This window comes from Cygnus olor, chromosome 20 (genome assembly GCF_009769625.2).
Source record: "Cygnus olor isolate bCygOlo1 chromosome 20, bCygOlo1.pri.v2, whole genome shotgun sequence".
Classification (NCBI taxonomy): domain Eukaryota; kingdom Metazoa; phylum Chordata; class Aves; order Anseriformes; family Anatidae; genus Cygnus; species Cygnus olor.
In genome coordinates, this window is record NC_049188.1 from 11,036,902 (window position 1) to 11,059,743 (window position 22,842).

At 45.0% G+C, this 22,842-nt stretch overlaps 1 protein-coding gene across 5 annotated transcripts in view; it reads left to right on the forward strand.

Moving 5' to 3' along the window:
- KSR1 (kinase suppressor of ras 1) overlaps window positions 1-22,842 on the forward strand; it is a 67,378-nt gene that overhangs the window by 23,872 nt on the left and 20,664 nt on the right. For 4 of the 5 annotated variants that reach the window (XM_040532440.1, XM_040532441.1, XM_040532442.1 and 1 more), the window contains exons 2-3: window positions 10,128-10,268; window positions 20,744-20,891. In XM_040532440.1, the coding sequence (XP_040388374.1) occupies window positions 10,128-10,268; window positions 20,744-20,891 (289 nt within the window). Of the gene's footprint in view, window positions 1-10,127; window positions 10,269-13,581; window positions 13,924-20,743; window positions 20,892-22,842 lie in introns of those variants that run through there. The other variant, XM_040532443.1, reaches the window with a different exon arrangement.

Consider the following 22,842-nt stretch of genomic DNA (forward strand, 5'->3'; position numbering starts at 1 on the left):
AGAAAGGTGAAAAAATCTTGGAGGTTATGGACAGCATCCTGGGCAGTAAACTCTCCATTAAAGGAGCTCATTTCCTTAGAGACCTTTCGAGACAGAACAGTGGGAGCTTTTGGGCTAGCTGTGCAAGGTGCCTTGGTCCTTTGCCGTCTGGTGAGAGCTGGGGGTGCTCAGCACCTTGCAGGATGAGGTGTCCAGTGAGGAGGAAAGGGAAGCGCAGGAATATGACAGGGGCCTAGAATTAGTCATTCCCTTCCTGACCTTTCTGAAGGAAATGCCTGGCTTTATATTTTTTGCTGTAAACTCTACTCCTTTATTTATGCTGGAAATGTACACGTTCACGGGTTGTTGGTTTCTGTATGCCCACTTCCCCCGGTGTCGAATCAAGTACATTCAAGAGTTATTTCTACAGAAGTATAAGAATGGTTAGTGTTATCTTAAAAATGACAGGGGATATCAGCTTTAAAGGCACTGTAAGTTTTGAGTTTTACAGAGGTCCGTGAGTTGTAACTTCCCCCTCCCCCTGAAGATGACCTTTTGTTTCCTCTTAATTTTAAGAAATGTTTGTAATCTTTCTCCCTGACGCTTGCTGCTTTCTGGCTGTGGTCATTGTAAAACTGGCAGGGGGTTTGGAGTCGTTGTTTTCTTTAAGGGAGGAGAGAGACAATAGATTTGCCAAGGGACTGAACAATTACAGGGAGAAGCATAGTATTAGTATTATTTTCAAGCTGCATTCACCTTTGTTTAGCTTGACGGGCTACAGCAGGTAGGTTGGACAAGGAGTGGTTTATCTCAGTACTTTGGGAAGTCTGTGTTGTATGTGTGGGCACCTCATGACCTCCCTTTCCCCCGGCTCAGCAAGGCAGGCCAGTGCGACGTGTCCTTGGGCAGACCCAGAAGCGAGCCTTGAAGCCCGCACGGCACAGGACCACCGCTGTCAGCCCCATGCGCACGTCCGCAGGGTGCCTGGCCTGCCAGGCCTCGCCCAGGAGCCCGCAGAAAATGGGGAGGAGGGCAAGGATCTGGACCTAGGTTTCCCCAGCTGTCAAGAAAGATTTACTCAGGGCTGGTCTTTTCTTGGGGCGGGAGATGGAAGTCTTTGATTTCTTGAGGCTTTCCAGATTTCTTTCAGAGGTATTACAACAAGGGTCAGAGTCAGCCACAGGACTGCTCTGCCTTTGAGTTGTACAGGCCCAGAAGTGATCTCTGGAGATCCTTTCTGCTTTCTTGCCAAAGGCATGATTAGCTCTGCCTAGTCCATTTCTTACAGGTATTTGTTATCTTATTGTTAAAGACCTTGGTTGAGGGCCAAGACTCCCTCCCTTCGAAGCCTTGGCTGCTGAGAACCACGGTGACAGTGATGCTGTTCCCAGGTTGTCACCCAGCCTGCGGGAGCTGTTTGAGATCTGGCTGCAGGTGGGCAGGTACAGGATCTGGGACCCTGGGGATGGAATCAAATGAGTGAGAACAGGAGATACTCTGTGTTTGGACAGAATTTTTGTGCGTGGCATGGTAAAACCATAAGCCTTCTGAGTGGCACATACGCTAATTTCAAGAGTGGATGGGAAACCTTAACAGGTCTTCAGGTTAGTTTGGAGTAATGATATCCTTCAGTATCCCCTTTTTGCAGGGGAGGGGTTGTTCTTCCTTTGCTCCGTATGGAAATACAGTTCAGCCTAATGAAGCATGGCTGAGCTAAAGTAGCTAGGTGGGCGCTGGAAAGAAGCGGGAGCTGAGGGAAGGTTGAGCTGCAGATCTGATGTGGCAGCAAGCAGGCTTGTGCTCAGCAAACAGCAAGTACAGTTCTTAGTCTTGCGGAGCACTCCTAATCGTTCTGCTGCAGTTGCATGTCTTCGGGTTATAGAGGAAGGGGGAGGGCTTTCATTTTTAGTGTGCACTGGGTGTGAAACCTTTGGTATTTGAGCAGAGGACTGTGCCTGGGGCTGCATTAGGCTCATATGCCTCCCTGGGATGAAATCTCTGAAGAAAATTGTGTTATGTACAGGCAACCGCTCAATTGTGCAGTGTTGTCCTCCCACTCCCACCTGTAGCCAGGGAGGCCTCAGCTGTGCCTTTGCAGCTCTTGGTTGCTGGGACTGTGGAAAAAGAAAGGAGGGGAGAGAAGAGAGGTGGTACGTGGCCTCCAAGTGACCCAGAAATGATGCTGTCTGCATCATCTGACAAAGCAGAAATAACATACTGTAGTGTTTGGGCGGTGGGTATTGTGTCAGCCTCGGGCGTGACTGAAGGTTCAAAGGAAAATCCATCCATCTGGTGTTTCATCTCTCCCTATTCCTCTACCTCTCTGTGCTTTTATTTACTCATTTCTCTTAGGCTTTTTTTTTTCCTGAGTGTACCTTGTGCATACGCTTTTCTGCTGGCTTGCGCTGGGTCCTGTTTTGCTGGGTTTGTTTAGCAATGCATTGAGAAACTACTTCCTTTTCTTTTATAAGCAAAACCAAAAGTCCTTAAGCCAGCCCAGACACCCGGGTTCTGCAGCAGCAGGAGGCGGTCCGATGTTCCTGCTCTGTAAATGCTGCAAGTAAGGCTGGCATGGAGACTCCAAGCTCAGATCCTCAGCTGATATAAATTACCACAGCTTCCTCGCTGCAGCATGGTGTGACTATAGAGCTGCAGTCACTCAGCGCTTACTCCTGTCCTTGCCATCATTCCTATTCCCTCTGCTTTTTGGAAGCCCCACAGCAGTTACTGCTGCCATGCTCTAGCGGTTAGGGCAGAGGACTGAAAGATGGGTCTTTCATGGCCTGTTTCTAAAACTGCTCCTTGACTTTGTGCAAATTGTTTTTAATCAAACTGTCTTTAATCCTTCTTGTGAGTGTATTAATGTTCATAAGTTGGTTTTGGCATTCAAAACAGTAGCACTGTTCTGCAGGCTGTCTTTTTCAAAGGGGGCTGTGCTTGTGGTCCAGCACAGCAGGAACTTATATACCCAGTGCCTCTGATTGCACTTCTGTAATCAGTAAAGACGTGGATAAGAGACAGACACCAAGAAGTAAGTGGTCTGGCTGCTGTGGTAGCAGAGCTAGAGTGAGAACCCGGCCTCTCTTGGACAGGAGTGCTGCTCACCCAGCCACACTTCCGTGCTTAACGAGTCAGCTGGGTGCAAGGGAATGTGAGTTCACCTGACTGCAGGTCCGTGTCTGACATGTACATGTGTTCCTTTTCTCAGATATCATCTCAAATAAATAAATGATTCTGCTACCAGTTCTTTTTTTGTAATGTTTTATCTGCGAGCTTGGCCTTCCTCCTATATGTCTGGTGAAGATACATGACAAAATATTATCCTTTAGTGTATTTGGTTTTGTTGTTCTTGAGGGCAAAATCATGTGGGGGAGAAATTGAGTGACCTCGTTTTGTAGGATACAAACAATTCCTGAAATGTTTTTTTTCCATATTTTCTTCTTGTTTGTTTTGCTCCTGTGCAGCTCTTGTGCTAGCCTTGAAAAGAGCTGTTTGAAATCCATGCTGGATTTGAAGCAGCTTTGAGGTTTGTAAGATCCTAGGAGTCACCAGCTGAATCCTGCATCATCTGAGTGCTCCTAAGGAAAGCACAGATGGGAAGGATGGTTTTCTCTGCAGTCGAACAAAGTTTTCTATGAACAGGTCTGGATCAGTTTTCACTGCAAAATGAACGTATGTCATGTGAAAAGGCTATAGACTTTACTTCTATAAAATACATTTTTTACACTCTACTTCACCAGGCAGATGTGGTTAAGCCAGTCAAAAGTAGGCATTGTTTTAGTTCTCCCTATACTAGAAAGGGAACAATCCATATTCCTATAAAGATATCTTTATACCTATACTCACGACAAGCTACTCCATTGAACACAAAGGGGAAACGAGGACCTCTGAGACTTCAGTTGCTGCTTGGTGATACCATGATCAGATGATGATAAGAACTGAGATAGCCAGGAGGCATTCAAATGAGTCAGCTGCTTGAGGCAAGTTCACCGAAGGTGAACTACTGCTTGGCATCCCCTCTCTGTTACTCTGGCATGCAGGTGTCTCCTTAGCTTTGTTGTGATCGCCTGCCCAAAGCCCAGGGAGGAAGGCCTGCGCTGGGGCCGTTCCGAGGAGGGGAGCATGAGGCAGTGCAGACGGTGGCAACGGTGTGCCACAAGTGCCGGCCAGATCCCTTCGTCACTGGGCTGCTATTCCGGGCCAGTCAGCAAGGGGTAGGTTTGTAGGGTCAGCCGCCTGCACGGGGCTGTGCTGAGCTCTTGTTCAAGTCACAGGTTCTTCCCCAGCTTTCATACCTCAAAATAAGCAGCCTTCATACAACATAGCTTGCTCTATAAAAATGAAGTACTGGTTCTTTCAGTTCCTTGGATCGACTCAGTTGCACCTTTTTTCTCTTTCAGTTCGGATGACTTTGAAAAAGGTGTCCTGAAGTACACTCACAGCGCAGCTGGTCTCTGGATGATTGTAGAGATCTTTATCAGTTTCTCACATGGTTTCTGAGCAAGGCTTCTGAGACAAATTTGGCAAGTCAGATTCTGACCTTTTTATGTTCTCTTCAGTGCTCAGGTTGCTCAAGATTTTATTTTTTTTTGGTATGACTTAGGGTTTGTCTGTGTAATGGCACTGGGGAAAATAGGTAAGAGTCAGGTAAAGGTGTGAAGTGAATCCACTTTCACTGGATGCCTTAAGATGACTCACTTTATTTCCCCCAGCGTCCACACGCAGATAAACCCCAAGATCAGAAATTGTCTTCTGTTTCAGAAGGTAGAAGTGCAGAACCTCCCTACTATATGAGACACCGATCCCCAGGTGTGATTCCCTGCTGCAGCAGCTGCTGTCTGCCGCTTCAGAGAGCGTGCCCTTGCTCTCTGGGTCCTGTTCTTGGCAGGTTAACAGAGGAGTTCTTTCCTGGTTAACTCCTGCCTGAAGGAATACAGGTGATTTGCATTTCTCTTAGCCACATGTAAGAGCTGGGTCATCCATTTTCAGCCACCAGCTTGTTAAATTGCAAGGCAGTAAGTGGTTGTAGGCTTGGAAGTATTGGTGGAAGCTCATATTAACTGTCCTTTCAAGTGCTGCCAGACTCTGTGAGATTTCATCTCCTGGGACAGAAGAAGCATGACATGCTTTAGAAAATGTCCTTGATTTGTTGATTAAATAATGTCAGTTGTCTATCTTGAATGTTGCAAAAAAAATCTTCTAAACATTGCATGAGTTTCAAGTCGCCTAGAGAAGTTATAGGCATCGGTGAGGAGAACATGATAGGTATTGTGAAAACATGAAAACATTTTCTCAACAAACTGTTGATATTCTGAAGGAATCTTGGCTGGTACTTTGGTATAGCAGAGTCCCTAGCAGAGTACCTTTGAGTGTCCCAAGTTTCTTTAATGTGTAATTTTTAGCTCTACAGATGCCATTGCTTTCATGTGCCATGTCTGCAGCAGTACAACTGAAGAACTTGTGTGTGTGTGTGTGCGCGCGTCTATGACTATGTGTTTGGTTTTGTTTTTGTTTTGTTCCTATTCCATGACACTTCCAACTATTGACTTGACATCATGAACCCAGGCAAACTTGTATCTCAAGAGATCTGACTGTTTATTTTGTATAAATAGATAAAAATTCAAGCTTGGCATATTTTTCCTAAACATCTTGGGCCTGATTCTCACATATGCTGTAAATGGACATTCATTTAAAAATACCAAAAAAAAAAAAAAAAAAAAAAAAACCACACCTGTCAGGAGGAGATAAATGTGCATCCAGGACCACACCTTGGAAGAAGCGTAATTCTCATTTCTCATGGCAAATGAGAATGGGGTGTCCTGGCCATCAGCTGCAGGCTGCTGCCGAGGGCTGGAGGGATCTGATGGAGCACGCCCTGTAACCAGCCACGTACCCCAGCCGCTCGGTGTCCTGTCTCTGCTCTGGTTCTTCCCCACCTCTGTGGGTTAGGGGCAGTTGGAATATCACTGCCTCTGTTGTGGGATTTGCCATTTGTGATGAGTAGGATGTGCTGTTTGGCAAGCAAGCAGTGAATAAGTTACTATTGGCTTTATCTCTTTGTCTAGTTCGTGGTTGGAGACCTGCATGTTGTTTGTGGGTTTTTATGTGCGTCACTGAACCCAGAAGTTTTATTATGTTCTCAGAAAAGGGTTTTGCAACAGCTCAGCTATTAAAGCCAAACCATGTAGTCGAGTTAAAAGTCTGGGCAGGAAATAACAAAATGGAACCCATCCTAGGGGAGAAGCGTGGTGCACGTAGGGTGGGAAGAGAGTGCAAATATACTATTTATAGGAATGGGGGAAAACAATTCTGGACTCACAGAGTAAATGTGAAGGAGTTGTCATGGGAAAACCAGACTTGGCAATCTGAGACACTCAGATCTGTGCTGTCAGACCACTTTTCCATTTTTGAGGATTACATTTTTGGTTTATCCCAGTGAAGAAGGAAACTTTCAGCACTGAAATCTGTACAGCACAGAGTACCTTCCTGCAGTGTCCTTCTAGTTTATGCTATGGATGAACCTTGTCAAATGAAAATATTTGAAGCCATCTTTTTTAAGCGGTGTTAAACTAATTGAAGATGATGCCTGCTCCAGGGAGTTTATGCAGGCAGAGCCCCGTGCAGGATGGAAGAGGAGATGGATTATTTAATTTGCTCCCAGTCACACAGCAGGTCAGTGGCAGAGCTGGGAGGGGAGTCCAACTCCCCAGAGTCAAGGTCCAGTCTCTTACTCTTTAAACGTGATGTTCTGGTGTTACGCTGAAATTGGCAAGGAAAGCTTTTGTGGGGGATGCGAGAAAAGTGACTGTGCCTCAAGAATACGCTTCCTTTAGGCAGCATGCTGTCCTCGTGATACTGCAGAGATTGCAATAAGATAATGTGGGTTCGTATATTTTTTTGGATAATTTCTTTGACTTAATTTATGATTTTTGTTTTATAAATAGGTGTTAAGTCCATCCTGCCTTCCATCATGGTTTTTGGAATGAATTCCCACACCTCTTCTTACCCCAGTCAGTGCTTGCAGTTCCCTGCTTTATGCTGGGTCATGTGCGACTTTTAAGGGTTTGCATATCATTAGTGCTACATATAACTAAATATGGCGCTCTAGCTTTAGAGACCATGCTGATATCTCATACTTCTTCGAGGAAGACAAATCTTGCCTGATGCAAGGTCCTACACTAAAACACCAGATCACAATCAGACTGAGGAGCCAAGCTTCTATTTTTACACATAGGCCTGTTGTGGCTGGCACTGACAGTCCAAAATCCCTGCTCAAGCAACCTTTCTTCTTTCCCTAGGTGCTCAGCAACCTTGAGATTTGGCCAGGAATGGGGAAGGGGTGAGGTGACCTGCGGGAAGAAGCAGTAACATAAAACAGCTCCCTGGGAATTTACATACTGCGGCTTGCAGACGCGCAGCTGATTTTTTTGCCTTTGGCTGGATTTTGTGGTTGCAGTTTGTATATCAAAGTGCATATAGTCATTGAACCTTACTTGGAATGGCCTCCAGAAAAGAGAATGCTTGGATGATTTCTGTCTTCCCTCTCCTCTCCATGACATGTCTATTGCACAGATGGGAAGCTGCGCTCTTTTTTATTTATGTAGGCTGACTTTTGGCACACTGGGGGCTACTGTGTAGTCCTCAAACTTCCTGCAAGTTCCTCTCTGACCCTTATTAGGAGACCTTCCCTCTGTATCCATACCAGTTCTTCTTTGTTCCTGTTGCCTCCGTTCCTACATGGTGCCCTTTGTTAACCTGACTTCTAACCCATGGGCTGCCAAGATCCCCTCTTCTTCCCGAAGGGCAAGGTGTGCTCCCCTCACTTCTCCTGTCAGGGCTCTGCTTATTCTGCTCCTGTCTTTACCCGCAGCTAAGTCCTCCTTCGCATCCTAATCTCTTCTGCCCCAATACCTTCAGAAGGAAGAAGTTAGAATGCAAACATGGTACGTTTGGAGGCAATAAGAGCAGAACCAAGTATCTTGAGTAGAATGAGACCCTATAGATGAGAATGCCGATTGGTCTTGTTAACACATGTGCATGTACGCAATATGCACAACCTTATTTTTAATTGCTACGGAGATCTGCAAAGTCACACCATGTCTAATGCGGGCCAGCCGGCTGTAGCCTGTCAGAGTGTGTATGACACAAAGCCAAAGTGTGAGGTGGGGGGAAAAGTACAATGAGCAGCAGACAAAAAATGAAACCAAGCAGCTAGCAGGAAAATACTACAAACCGCATCTCCAGGCGCACTTCTCACCTGACTGAAGATCGGATAGCTCACCGGGTAGGTGAAAATACCTATGACAGTGAGAAAGCAGAAGGTCACAACTTAGCCAGGCAAGACATCCTGCGTGCCCCTTGGCTGCACTGAGCTCGCTCTGCAGGAGCAGGGCACGTGCGTTGCGGGGACGTCCGAACTCGGGGCTGTGCTCCCCTGACGGTGCGGCTGTGTAGGAGGGTGCAGCTGGCAGCGAGCCTGAGAGCAGGTACATGCAGACCGAGCAGCAGCAGTGTTTAGAAGTCGCATTGGCCCGCTGGCACGTGCCACTATTGAGGGAGCGAGCTAACTTGTCCCTGCTTGGTGTGGCAGTGCCTGGCTGCCCGTAGCCCACCGGCAGCCCCTGTGGGCTGGGCCGCGCTGCTGTGTGGGGACTGACCGGGGAAAGCAGGCAAGGGGTGGAAAAAAGGAAGTGCTATCATCCCCTTTTTAACAAAAAGGGGTACTGAGAAAGATTGAATTGGATTTCCAAGGTAATTTCTGTTTGGTCTTATGCTTCAAAGCCGTGTGAGGAAGTCAGGGTTAAAAGGTTCCCCCTAGTTTTGGCTGGGTGGCCAGGCTAAATGCAGGGCAGTGGCCGTGTCTTCTAGGACACAGCACTTCTTTTGTTGCACAACTGCCTCACCTCAGAGTGGCATTGCTTTGCATTTCTCTGTTTGCTGCATGAAGAGTTTGAATCACTTACTTTTGTTTGTATCAATCCACTTTTTGATAAACCTTGTACTTCATGGCACTGCTGTCTGAATTCAGAAGTGCGATAGTTGCTGGTAGTCGGATTGCTCATAAAACTCTCAGCTGAGTTTACAGGAAAGCACAAGCTAGAAATCTGTTATTAACAGCTGATTCCAGTGCGAGACCACATGGATCGACCCCATGATTATATGTTTGTAGGACTGGATCACAACAAAGAAGTCAAGAGGGAAAAAAGGAATTTTCGCCTCTCAGTAAAACAAGTATAGGTGGAGAGGGGAAGTGGGCTTAACTCAAGAGCCAAATCCCCTTTCTGAGGTAGTTAATCCTGTTGCCTGGGGTTTTGGCTCCAAGATTTCAGGGATGTGTCCTGTACTTAACTGCTGATCGGGTTCTCAGATCTTCTCACATGCCTGTCATCAGCCTGTGCATCCAAGAGTACCTCCTGCCATGCTGTCGGTATACTGCCAAACTGAGGAGCAGGCCAAAAGCAGCATTCTCCATATGGGGGTCATTTAGCTGAGATCAAGTGCGATATCCATTTTCCATCTCATTTCTTACACATCCTTTGTCTGGGGAAGGAGGAAATGATCTAATTGTCTTTCCCCTGTGTAACTTTGTGCATGCAAGTCATGTGTAGCATTGTTCAGGTACATAGGCCAAAACATTTTGAGCAGAAACTTAAGAGGAGAGAGATTATAGTGGACAAAGAATATATTTGTTTTTTTTCCTTTTCATTTGTAGTCTGATCTTGTCTCAAATGTTTAATTTTGTTGACTAAGGACATGTTTTGGTTTATAAATCACGGATCAGCTAACTTGCTTTGAGGCATTGTTTTGTTAGGAAGGTTTTGAAGCTAAAGTCTGCCCCATGGGAATGTGTGACATAGAAATCTTCTGAGAATATTTTCTTTTTGATAAGTAAACATAAAGCACAAATTATATTCCTTCTCGTTGCTTTATTTTTCTGTGCCTGGCATGACAGTTTCTGTGTAGTACATTAGGCATGAGATTGGTGACAGAAGTTTTGGAATAAAACTTAATTTCTTGTTCTTTTAAGATCATTTAAGAGCCCCACTCACAAAGCAGCATCTCTGTTGACTAGGTACTGTACAAGCATTGCCTATGAAGGTGACAACATATCCCAAGAAACTTAACTGTTTATTTCTGGATCCCAACAGGTGAAACTAATCGACTACATCCACAGACAACGGCAGTGTAAGCTGAGTGTGCCCCTGAACGACAGGACAGCAGAGCTCAACAGCTACCCAAGATTCAATGACTGGTTAGACATTGTCAACGTGAGGAAAGAAGTTGTACAGGTAAGGGGAAGACAACCATCAGCACAGAGCCTTCCTGCCCTTTCACATCTGACACATCTGACAGCTGCCTGCTGGGTTTGAGTTAGTTTACTGAACTTTCAGGCAAGGTGGGAGTGTGTGGGTACCCACGGGGACCTTTGGTGGAAAGGGTGCTTCCATCTCTCCCTGGAGCAGAGATCACCCAGTGGGAATGCTGAAATCCCTTTGTCCTCCTCAGAGTTAGTAGGGATCTTCTCATAACAGCATTTGAAGCAAAGCCTCACGTCTACTATTCAGTATGAGACAGAGGTCCTGTGGTATCATCACCTTCTCTCCTGCCTGCTAAATCCAAGAATGACACCATGACTTACTCAATAGCTTTTATATAATAATTATGTACTGCACTATTTTCTATGTCCAGTACTAGCAGAAAGAAGACCTAGAGTACACTGATATACTCAACAAATGAATGAAAATGTCAAGTTGTTAAAGCCTAGAGTTTTATTGTTTCTAAAAGCATATAAGCCACAATTATAAATCAGTGAATATCCAAAGACAGCCACTAGCACTGCATCCCTCTAAACTCAGACTGACAGAAGAGTTCTGAAACATAGGCTCTCACAGTGCTCAGACTGAAAAACAAAGTAGGCTGCAAGCCAGTATCCTCAGTAATGGGCAGATGTGAAGCTGTGGTTTGGATTTGATAAGGAGTCTTTACTCAGAAACATATATATATATGTTTTTTCATTACACAAACACCCCCTCCCGTGAGTAAAGTCTGGTTCAAACTGATACCTAAGAACATCGTATCAGTGTAAAAGAATGGAATGACTAACTCTGCTGCGGTGGCCAGCATCAGCTGTTCATGCTCACAGGCCATGGCTGCTTCTGATATTTACAGATTCCTTATCGCTTAATTCTTAACATGTAGATTTCTGGAAGCCTCTTTACTGCACAGAGTAATCTGACACTTCTGCTGGAATCAGAAATGACAAGTCAGTGCCCCTAGCTGTTGTCTGGACACATTTTTTTTAGAGCCTGAAATCCTGGCTATGTTTAGATGATAACTAGGACTTCCAGTATTGCAGGGAACTGGCATCAGATTGTTCCCTTGGCTTTGCTCTGTGCATGATTTATCCATGATGTTCTGTACTGGGAACAATTCAGTTCAGTGTAACGTTAATGGCAATAGAAGTAGAGCTTGGTCTCCTGGTGGCTAAACAAAGCAGAAAAGGCTTTTTTCCACTTTTTTTTTGACATTTTTGGCTCTGCAGGCCAGATCACAGCATTCTCACTCAATTTTCTTTGACCCTCACACAAGCAAAGACTTTCTTTACAGGCAGATTCCTGATGAAGTCAAAGTCTGAATGAGAAATTCAGCAGGTTTCTATGGAAGTTATTCCAGATTGGTCAAGATGTAACTGAACAGGTTCTGGTGAAATAGGATGAGTTCAGGACTGAGCTGTTCCTTTTATTTACTACTATTCATTTTGAACATGATGCTTTATAATGGATATTGCCTTACAGCCCAGCTAGGGTTTGGATAGCACAGCTGAAGGTGCAGCAGTGACAATGAGAGAACAGAAAAACAGCCTGTTGCTGTGGCCAAACTGCCAGGCTCACAACTGTTGTTGGTTTCTAGGGTTACTGGAATTGCTTGAGCCTAAAAGAATGTCTTTGTACCTCTTTTTGAAATCTTTTGTGATGCCTGTATAACTGGGGGAAGGGAAGAGATGAAGAGGAGGAGTGGAGCAGGGGGAACGGAGGTGGACAATTCAAGTCTGCCACATCTGATATTTTCAGGAATCACAAAATACCAGATTTCATTTTCACACTGTCAAGACTGCCCTTCCCTATGTGTGGTCACCAAAGAATGTGAGCAAATTTGATTTTGGTCCAAGTCAGGAGAGATCATTTTCCAACTGTTTCTTGTTTTTATTTGTGCTCTCTTAGTACCATCTGCTAAGCAATGACCAAGGTAATGAACTATGTTCCTTCTGTTCCCTGGTTCAAAAATATGGGGTGCATGAAGCATCTACTGAAATTGCTCCATGATTCCAAATGTGGGGCTATTTTGTGGAAGTTCTGCATCCATTTCATGCAGCTGCAGAGAGCTTCTGTAGCGTTTAGATTAGCCAAGCAGGAGAACTGCAACACAGTCTTGAAAATGATTTTTGAGAAACGGAAATATCTGGGCTAATAATAATAATAATAAAAAAAAAAAATGCTCCAAAGAGCAATTGGATTTGTAGCTCTGGAAGTGTTCTTTGTTGTTGTTTGTGTGTGTGTCCTGTTACTGCACTGCTTAGAAAACAGCCCTGCAGCCACAGTTGGTGTTGGTGGCGTGGACAATAGCAGCGTGTTTGTCCATGATGATGATGTCCTTCAAAAGTGTTACAGGTATCATGGGATTGTTCCTGCTGTTGCTTAGGTTTCATATAGCATGTGAACCGTATTTCAGCTGAATGACTTGAAAATGGCAGTCGCTGACAGGAGGAGCTTTAATAGGTTAGCCCTTACGAGCTATTAAATAGCTGCCTTAGCCTTATGTACGCTGCCTGCGCCGTGACTGGGGAGCCTTGGAAGAGATGGCTGAGCGGGTCAGACAGCAAATGGGGATACCTGGGTCCCGCACCTGGTGCTGCTGCTGCTCTACATAGTATACTGGGGAGTGACTTAACATCTCGAAGATACCGTTAGCTCGTCTGTAAAACTGAAATAATCATACTGGGTTTCCTTCTTAATGCTTCCAAAAAGCCCTATGGGGGGAGGAAAACCTCACATGAGTTGTAATAACCTTTTCATGTTAAGCATGTAGTCCTCTCTTCTCTGAGAATTTAGGCTCTGAAACTGACTGGAGAAGTTGCCAGCACCCATAGAGTCTTGTACAACGTGTCCCCTCGGTGATCCTCAGAGGCCTCCAGCTGCAGCAAGGCCCTGCCATGGCCACCTTGGCTCGAGACGCACAGCACGGGAGGTGTGCGCAGGTGAAGGGCTTTCCTGTGGCCCACTGCTTGTCAAGGCCAAATCAGGAGAGAGGCCTGAGTTCATGGTTGTTGTTTGTTTGTTTGTTTGTTTTTGGCTTTTTGAAATGGTTTTGACTCCCTTTGCACTTCTACTGTTGCTGGAGACATTGCGAGATTGTGCTAATCTGTGACATAACACCTTTGGAAAACAGCCTAATTGCAAGCAGTTTTTTAGCTCAACAGCTAGAGAAACAATGCTCTTGTTCTCCCTCCCTCTTTTCCCTCCCCTTTCTCTCCCCCCCGGTCTTCTCCCAAATAAAGCTGCTGCGCAGGGAAGCACAGAAGCTCCCAGGCTCTCCGTCAGAAATAGAGCACCGGCTCTAATTTAGAATATCTGCTGACTCCTCTCGTCCAGACTGAACCTATTTTTGCCCAGTGACTTGCTGTAGACATTGTGAAGCTTGAAAGCTCTTGCTGTTAAAATTGCTGTCTTCTTGTTGGGCTCCTTTCTTTCTTTGAAAACCTATATTTAAAACGAGAATAATGACTGCTTGTAAAATCCTTTAGTTCTGGAAGGGATTATAGTAATAACAATGCACTGTTTATGGCACTGGGCGACAGCTAAAACTCCTGTGAACATGGACAACAGTCAGCGAGTCACGCTGCGCCGAGTGAAAGGGCTGTTCTGTGTGGACCTAGCAAACTTGGAGGTAGGTGGTGAATACAAGCTTCGACTTTGTGATCCTGTTTGCTCTCTGTGAATACATGATTTGGAGGGGTAAGGAAAATTTGAGCCCCCACCCCAACTCATGCTATTTCTGTTTCTTTGTTAGTGTGCCTCTAATCAGTTGCCAGACAGATTTTTATCATAGGAAACAGTGGCTAGTGTGGAGCAGACTCTGCTGTGGAGTTGGCCTAATATTGTTCTGTAATTTTCTTTTTAAGTATTTTTCTAGGAAATGCTGGAATCCTTGGCTTTGGCTAGAAATTCTGGAGGTGGATTAGCACTATGTGTGTGTAAATTACTACCAAAAATGGCGCATGGCTAAATATTGTGGATTGAAACCGGGGAAAGAGATGTTTGAGCTGAAAATTAGAAAATGTGGAACAAGGAAACATATGGAGAGGTATACTTAAGCTATGTAGTTGTCCTCAGTGGGTGAAAGTTGCTCTGTAAGTGTACCTAGGAAAATACACTGTTCTGGATTGTCATGCTCCCCTTGAGAACTGGAGTCAGGAATTGAGAAGGAGGTGGAAGGAGAAGACAATGTGAACAGAGCACTGTCCCCACTCAGGCTGCAGTCTCTTGCAGAGTTACTTACTGGTTTCTGGGCTTGGGATGTATCTACCAAAAATACATTTAAAAAAAAAAAAAAAAATTTAATCTCCACTGGCTTATTTTCTTCAGTGCAGAAAAAAATCTTCTCTACACATGTTCTTTCCAGAAACTTCAGTCTTCTATTTGTCCCCACAGATAATTTGCCATCGTCCTACAAAGCAATTTAGGAACATAGTCATCTCCTTATCATCTTCTGGAACGTGTCTGAACCAGCCCTGCTCGCCATGTCGCAGAGGTTCCAGTCAATCAAGTTCGGAAAGCTGTTTTTAGTGTAGATAACTGTCGTGCACAGGGAGGGGCAAATCCTGGCCTCGTGATTGCTGGCTGTGAGCAGAGCTCTGCCACCACGGCGGCCGTGTGGGAGCCGACGGAACAATGCGCTCTTGTCGGGTTCTGGCTTACAGCCGTTCTGCTGGGGAAAGTATCTGACTCCCAGTGTGTAGGGGGTTTTGTAATAACTCCTGTTTGCATGTGAAACTTGCCTTGCTCCACATTTACTGTTTCTGCAAAAGACCCACTTCCTTGTAATTAAGTAGAGATGCCGGTAGATCATGGCAAATGGTTTGGCTTGGTTGGAGTGTGATCTAGCTTGTAGCAGATTATGCCGATCACTTGCTACAGGAAAAGTGTGGTATTTGTGTGTGCGTGCACCATTACTTTGGTTGGGGGGGGGGGTACAAGAGGAAGATCTGCCTAAGTCCAGCAAGTTTCCACAGATGCATCCTCTTGTCTCCTGTAAGGATACCAGCGTGAGCAGACTGTGAGGACTTTGGCCATTTGCTGGGGATTTCCATGGCTCTGACAGCAGAGGCTCTGATCAGACTGCTAGATGGCAGAGATCTTGAAGGTGCTAACTGGATGTATGCAAGTTAACTCTGTCTTGCAGGCTTCCTACACCTAAAACTCCATCACCGTGTTCAGCTGAGGGCCCATCCCCAGTATGAGCAGATAGTCTGTGCTACTGCCGGGTTCTCTTGCCCTGCCGTGGGAGCCAGGCTCCCTGTGCAGACCTGTTCACTGTGCACCGTGTGTCGCACGAGGTCAGAGTGAGGCTCACACTGCAGCCGCTACATCTGCCTTCCCCCAGAAAAGCAGCAGCTAGCCTGTGTCAAAGAGCACCCCACCTCTTGTGCGAGCTGAAACAGTGATGATGTTATGCAAAACCATAGCCTGTGTATACTCAAAACTTAATGCAAGCTAGAAATTTAATGTGAGAGGCTTTCCAGAATGCCTATAAAATCTCCGGAGAGCTAATAATAGAACAATTTTTCAGTACCTACTTCACCGGACACCAGAAAAACAGAGCAAGATGTTCTTAAGAGCATCCTTACACGCTTTGCTTAGAGCTATCAGTGGGAATTTAAGCACCTTACGTAATGGGCTTTCCCTCCTAGCATCTGCTGCTTTAGGGGAGGATGACTGGTAAGGGAATGTATTGATTTAAGAGGAGGCACTTCAGGCCTCGTCAGCTGTCTGGCTTTATAGGAAGAGCCATGTCTACTAGGTTGAGGGGCAGGTCAGACTGATTTTTCCAAGTGGTAGCAGCAGCATTAGCTCTGTAGGCTTATCTGCAGGGAAGAAAGAGTCTTTACCAAAAATACCTCATCCACTGTGTTAGATATCAGCTTTTTTGCCATGTTTCAAGGATTTAAGTTGGACAGTAGACAAGATTAAAGACCTCCTTACGCTATCTTGAACTCTTCACCCTTGCTAATTCAGAATAGGTTGGATGGCCTCTTGGACACTCTGGTTTGCTTTTCTCCCTTTTAAACATGCACAGTCTGTGTGTCTGACAAGCAGGCAGGCTTTGTAGAAAAGTCCTCTCACCTGCTGTAGAGAGGGCTGATTTCCTGGTTTGGGCTGAGCGGTGTGTGGTGAGTAAGGCTTCAGGTTTTGCTGTTGCCGCTTCTAGGTGCGGAAAGATTGAAAGCAGGTTCTGTCTCCTGCCTTTTTCTTTTTTTTTTTTTTCACTCAATTTGGCCTTATTAGAGTAGCATGTGAATGTCTTGCAGCTTGACATGTCATTCTGTAGTCGAGGCAAGTGTGCCCAGGGAGATGGTACCTCTATCAGCCCTAATGCAAGCCTGTAAGCTGCATGTTTTTTTTTTTTTTTAAAGATGCATTTTTTTAAAGCTGCAGCACCCATGAAGAGGCAGGTAGAGACCCACATTTCTCTGTTGGACACACATTGGTCCTCAGTGCTGCAGATGGGCAGCGACAGCTTTCCAGGTGCCCAGAATTGCCTTGCACCGAGGGGGCTGGAGCCCACCTCCCAGGGCCTCCTCCCTCCCAGCTCACCCGCTCAGCCAGAACACTGGCACCGATCGGCTCTGTTGTAAGATCCGTCTTGAACCAGTGACCCTCATCATTTTCACAGAGGCTGAGGGGGCTAACACAGAGATAAATTATATAAGGCCAATCTTGCAGGGCTCAGGTTGACCAGTTTTATATTAAACCACCATATGTGTGCAGCACATGAGTGGCTCTTTAATGAAAGCCTCTTACTTCCCCTCCCTCCCCCTCTTCAAAAGCTTATTTCTTTTGTCGCGTGTCATGGGGACTGGCAGCAGGTTCAGAAAGTCTGAGCTCCCAGCTCAAGGTCATTGGGATTGTTTAACTATAATCTCCTTTTCTGTACTTATATTTTCCTACAACTTGCTGGTCTGTTTTTCCAAAATTAAACTATCAAGCAAAAGAGTAAATTGGGCTTTACATGCTGGCCCAGGACAGGGACAAGTCAGCAGCAGGCTGGGCTGTTTGCCGGGGTGTGTGTCGGTGTGAAACTGCCTGGGACGGAGAGCAACGTGGGCAGCGCGGAGCCAGGGCTGCTGGTGACTGCTCGTGGCCACGTGTTGGGCTGCAGGGCACAGACCTGCTGAGGAAGTGAAACCAGGCAGCTCGGGGTGATCGAGTTCAAGCCCTCCCTAGTGGTTGTGTACTGCAGATGAGTAAGGGAAAGGAAAAAAATGCCCCGACACTTCAAAGAAGATCAATAGTTTGGATTGTTTTGTTTTTCGAAAATTGATCTTAATTTTTTTCTGTACAACTAGGAAGGCTTGAAAACTAAAGTGAAAGCTGGAGATTCCTTGTTGCAGGGGGTTGATCTTTAAAAAAGAAAAGCACTAAACACTGTCAGACTTGCAAGAACGGGCAATCCTGAAGTTTAATCATGAAGCTGCAGTGGGACAAAAATGTCAAGTTCTCTGTGCCAGTAAATGTCGGTTGTGCTCCTCTGGGAAGGAGAGAAGGGCCTGTGAGGCTCTGAACGACGCTGTACAGGACCACGGCCACTCCATGAATATTGCAGCCACCCCTCCCCACCACCCTCCCGCATCTGCAGTGCTTGTGACAACAATTCTGTGCTTGTGAGTAGTCCCTTGGGCATGAGTGCTGTGCTCGGAAAGCCAGGAGCTAAGCCGAGATGCCATTCCACATACCTCTTACAGCAGGGAATGGGAATTCCCCAGTTAAGCTTTGTCGATACTTGCACAACCAGGAGAGCTAATTTGGGGTAAGTAAAAATAGTCAGCTCCTCCTCATTGATACAACTTGAAGTTCACTTTCTATATGTACTCAGTTTTTTCAGTATAAAGGCCTAATGGGCCATTCCTTACTCTGTTGAGGACTAACTGCATGGGTGTAAGGCTCTTGTCACAGGTGCTGTAGCACAGGTCCTAGGTAACTGCTGTACTTTGCCCTTCTTGGGAAAGGAGAGCAGACAAAACCTGACTGCATCACGGCTACTTGAGTGGACACAGGCTTGCAGAACAAACTGACTTCCTTCTTTCTTCTACCCTCCATGTATTTAAAGCATATATAGAGATAACGTTGGGATTTGCTTTCCTGTGATTTCTAAACTGGGCAGAGAGAACCCTTTTCAGTATCTGATGCCACACCTGCTTTTACAAAGCATTGAGGCTCACCTGTCATTTGTGCCAGTCCAAACACCACTAGCTGCTGAGCCTCGATACCCTGTGCCAGCCGTTAACCCGAGCGTTAGCGCTGCAGGTCAGCGGTGCTCGGCGGTGCTGGGGCCTGCCACAGAGCGGTGCTGAGGAAGTCGGATCCCCAGGGGGCATCCAGCCCACCTGGCCCTGCTCGCGTCTGCTCATGCTGGCTGTTGAAGCCTGGGCTAGGGACCGGGCTATGAAGGAAGTGCTCTGCTTTCCTGGGGAAATCGTAGTCTCTTTCACTTTACTGATTGACTTGCTAATAGCTCTAATAAGTTACTGGTTACTTTTTGTGCCGTGCAAAGGATGGGGAAGTGAGGTGATGCTGGGTAACGTGACTTGGTAGTTTATACTGGGATCTGGCATGACACGGTTACTTAGAACAGTGGCTGGGTAATCTAGGTTGTTTTCTTAGCAGGGAGTGGTGGCAGTGAGGAAATGTTTCAAGATAATACAAGAATGGCATTGCTGTAGTCCCGTGTAAAAGACTGTGTAAAAGCATGACGAGGCTAAATCTTTTCTTGTAAGAGACACTGGCTTTCTCTTATGCTTGGTGGAAGCATTAGCTTCTTTGCTTTAGAGCTTGGGGTACCCATGGTGGTGTAGAAAGCTTTCTCCCCACTGTGCTCGTGCCATGGCTGTCTGCCCCCGTAACTCTCCCTTTCAGAGCGGCGTGTGGCTGATGCCCTGCATTGCAGAACTGGCCTTGTGATGCAGCTGAACAAAGATGCTTCTGTGGACTGCTCCTCTGCATGCAGGGGGCTGGAATTCAGAGAGTGCTGGGGAAGTAACTAAGAGTCAGACTTCCTTTAATGCTGTTGTCATTAGCCCAGTTCGGATGGGGCATTTTGGGAACAAACCTGTGCTGGCTTCCTGCTGGAATATTTGAGTTGTGGATTTTAGGGCAATTAGTTCAAACCTAAGATGTTTAACATTAAGATGCCTAAAGTAGGGCAGGTAACCTTTATCTCTTAGTCACTTTAGAATGTGGTGTGATTAGCTAAGTGCTCTCAGTACAACAATTTAAGCATTTCAGAATGTTTGAGACCAGTTACCTGTATTAAAGCAATGGAAGCAGTTCTGATTCATCGCTTAATTTTAGGAACCAGACTAACTTCTATCTTTAGCTTGGATTAAGAAAGATGTGATCTTGAAAGGACATTCAAATTTGATTTGTAGTTTTTTAGGGTTTGAAGGGTTGGTGGGTGGGTTAAGTATCTAGAGGATTTCAAGGTTTTTGTTGTCAAACAGATACACTTAAGTTTCCTGTTTAAATAAAAATTGAAATATTGTTGTGTATCATGATTCCGGGAGTTGAAATGAAACTTTTAGGAAAGAGGCCAAATATTGTGAAATTTGTGATCTCATTGTGAGAGTGGGCAGCAGTGAGGTTTGTTTAGGCAAAACGTTCAGGGAAATTCCTGGGTATCTGCACTGAGTATCCTGGTTTTGTTTGTTAACCGCAATTGCTGCAGACTTACAGTGGAAACATTTGATGGAGGAGAGAGGCAATACAGCTCAGTTTTGTAAGGAAACGTCAGATGATTTCATGCTTTCCAGTACCCTGTATCTTTTGTCTGCCTGATTTAAACCTTATTATTTTGGGGGCGCTAGCATATTAAGGGGTACAATGAGCTCTGCACAAATATCATTCTAAGCAAGGTATTGGTAAGGCTGGTCCTCTAGTGAAGGAAAAATTTCTCAAGGAAGAGGTCACTATCTCTTTGTCAGAACATTATTTTTGTTAATGAAAAAAGCCATTTTCCACACTGTTTGTACTTTTCATTTCCTCACCAAAAAGCCAAATAACTTTATCTGAAAAGTTTTCAGGTTTTTGCTTGCTTTGTTTTTGATGAAAAAGATAAACTTCAGTTGGTAGCTTTTCAAAAATACTGAGTGAAAACTTTCCACAAGGGGAGGAAAGAATATTTCAATCAGCTGTAATCCTAACTTCAATACTGGAGACGGACAACATCCTAATGATGCAGAGCACACTCAGGCACACGCCTGGTCTCTTATGGTGTAGAGAGAAGAGAGAGCAGCTTTAGAGCGCTGCTGCTGCATGATCATTATTGACCCAGAGGTCCTTAAGAGAAATGCACTATGAAATGAGTAAATCATGAGCCAGACCTGGTAGTAAGACAGTGGCACTACTTTTCATCAGAAAAACAAATGACGGTCTTATTTATATATGTATATTAAAAAATGTGCATTGATTTTTTTATTTTTTCCCCCCCGCAGAGAATACCAGAGGAACTAACCTTAGATGCCTTACTCGAAATGAATGAGTCGAAGGTGAAAGAAACAATGAAGAGATGTGGTGCCAGAGATGAAGAGTGCTCCAGACTCAATGGGGCACTGAGCTGCTTAAGGAAGGTGACTGAATCAGGTATAGACTGCCTTTTTTGTTCTGTGGAATTAGTTTCTCAGCAACCCAGATCACATCCTGCTTCCTTTTATGTAAGACAATCTGCAGAAACCTTTGGGTCTTTGGGTATATGCTGTAACCAGTGTCAGGTTGTGGTTCTTGGATGAAATTGCAGTGATCAAACACATCTAGAGCTATGGAACGGATTTGTTTTTGACATCATGTTCAGCTATGGAAATAAAGGTATGCGGAAATACCCTCTCCGACTCAATAGAAACTATGATTATTCCCTCTGTGTTCAGAGTTGAGTTTGATGCTCCGGTTGTCCTCCATCATTCAGTATCCTTGACCTAATGATTGCAAACAGATTTCCTTTAGGTAATCCCCTCCCCGGATACTGCCAGCTCGGAGAGAAGGTGCAATTCTCTTTAGTGTGATGTAGCTCAGAACCCTGAGTATTTTTCAGCTCAATGCTTTGCAAGAGCAGAACATTCCTCTGACAGCCCTTTATCACCGCATAGCTTGTAGTCTGCCAGTTGATTCACTTCTCTTTAAAACCCTTCCTTCCTGCTATTTTTCTGCTGGAGTTGATAGAATCGTTAGCCAAATACCAGTAGCAGATGTAAGAGCTAGAAAGAACGTTGATTTACATTGAAATTATGTATAGAATGGTACTGTGTAATTAGGAATGTGTGTGTTCAGTGTGCAAGTTGATCTGAGCAAGTTATTTAAGAACAGACAAACACAAGACTCCCAGATTGCTGTTTCACCGTCTTCCCCTGTCACCTGCCCCAGGCTACTTTGAAAGCACTGTGGATTTGGTTGGTATGAGAGCGTTTCTCACAGCATACTGGTACCAGTGTGCATCAGATCTTTCTTTGTAACAGTTATCACTCTGTCACTGAAAGGTGTTGTTTCCTGTTGGTATTATGACAGTTCATACCATTCGCAAATCATAAAGATTAGTTAATGGAAAAGCCAACAAACAGCTCAGTTCCATATTTCCTTTTTTCTAATCTTTCTTATCCTGCACTGTCAAATATTTCCCATCCATACTGTGACAAAAACAGCCATTGTTCAGAAGGCATGACATCCACTCATACAGAAATGGCATCTAGCCTAAATTTTAGTATACTTGTATTAATGTTGCTCTCTTTTCATTTAAAAAAAAAAGTGTTTTGAGAGAGAGGATTTTTTTTTTTTTTAATCCCAGGTATATGATCTTTTTTTCAAACACCGAGCAGTCAATAGGACATCAGGGCTTGAAGTTTTGACTTCTTGCCTTGATTTAAGATATTAAAGACATACATAAATTAAGCCAGAGTTATCCTGCTGAGTTCTGCCCCTGAAATTATCCCAATAATCTATGCCTTCATGCTTTGCCGCCTGCAGGCCTCTGTGCTTGTTTTTGCCATTTATACCTAGAATTGGTCTGCGAGCTGTACTGGACTATTCTGAATTACAGTGACAAGCACTGCAGAAGGCAGGGCTGAGCTCCACCAGCAATCCAGCAGGTTGTGATGGTTCCTTTTTGTCCATCTGTCTGTCCCTGGTAAAGCTCTAACTAATAGTCAGGACAAACACACCAATTCTGTGCTGAGTGCTGCTGCTGCCTGTAACTGAACAGCAGTGCCTCGGTATTCCAGCTGTCAGGTAAGTTCTGCCAATGGTTACACACCAGAGAGAGAGTTGGCCAAATGAGTATTAGGAACATCTCAATACCCTTTTTTCAATCTAACAGCTTTTCTCAGTTCCAGTGTTATTTGGCAGTTCTGTTATCTAACAGAAAATGGTTTCATCTCTTTACCAGAAGCCAATCTGAAAGATGGCAGGGTGCTAGGTTGGGTGTACAGATTTGTGTAAGCAGGTTGGTACCAAATCCAAATAGGTTTGTAGTGGGATGCGGGTGTCTGTTTCATGCAGGTATGTATATCCCACATTCTTCAGTGGTGCCCCAATCTGTTAAAACTCA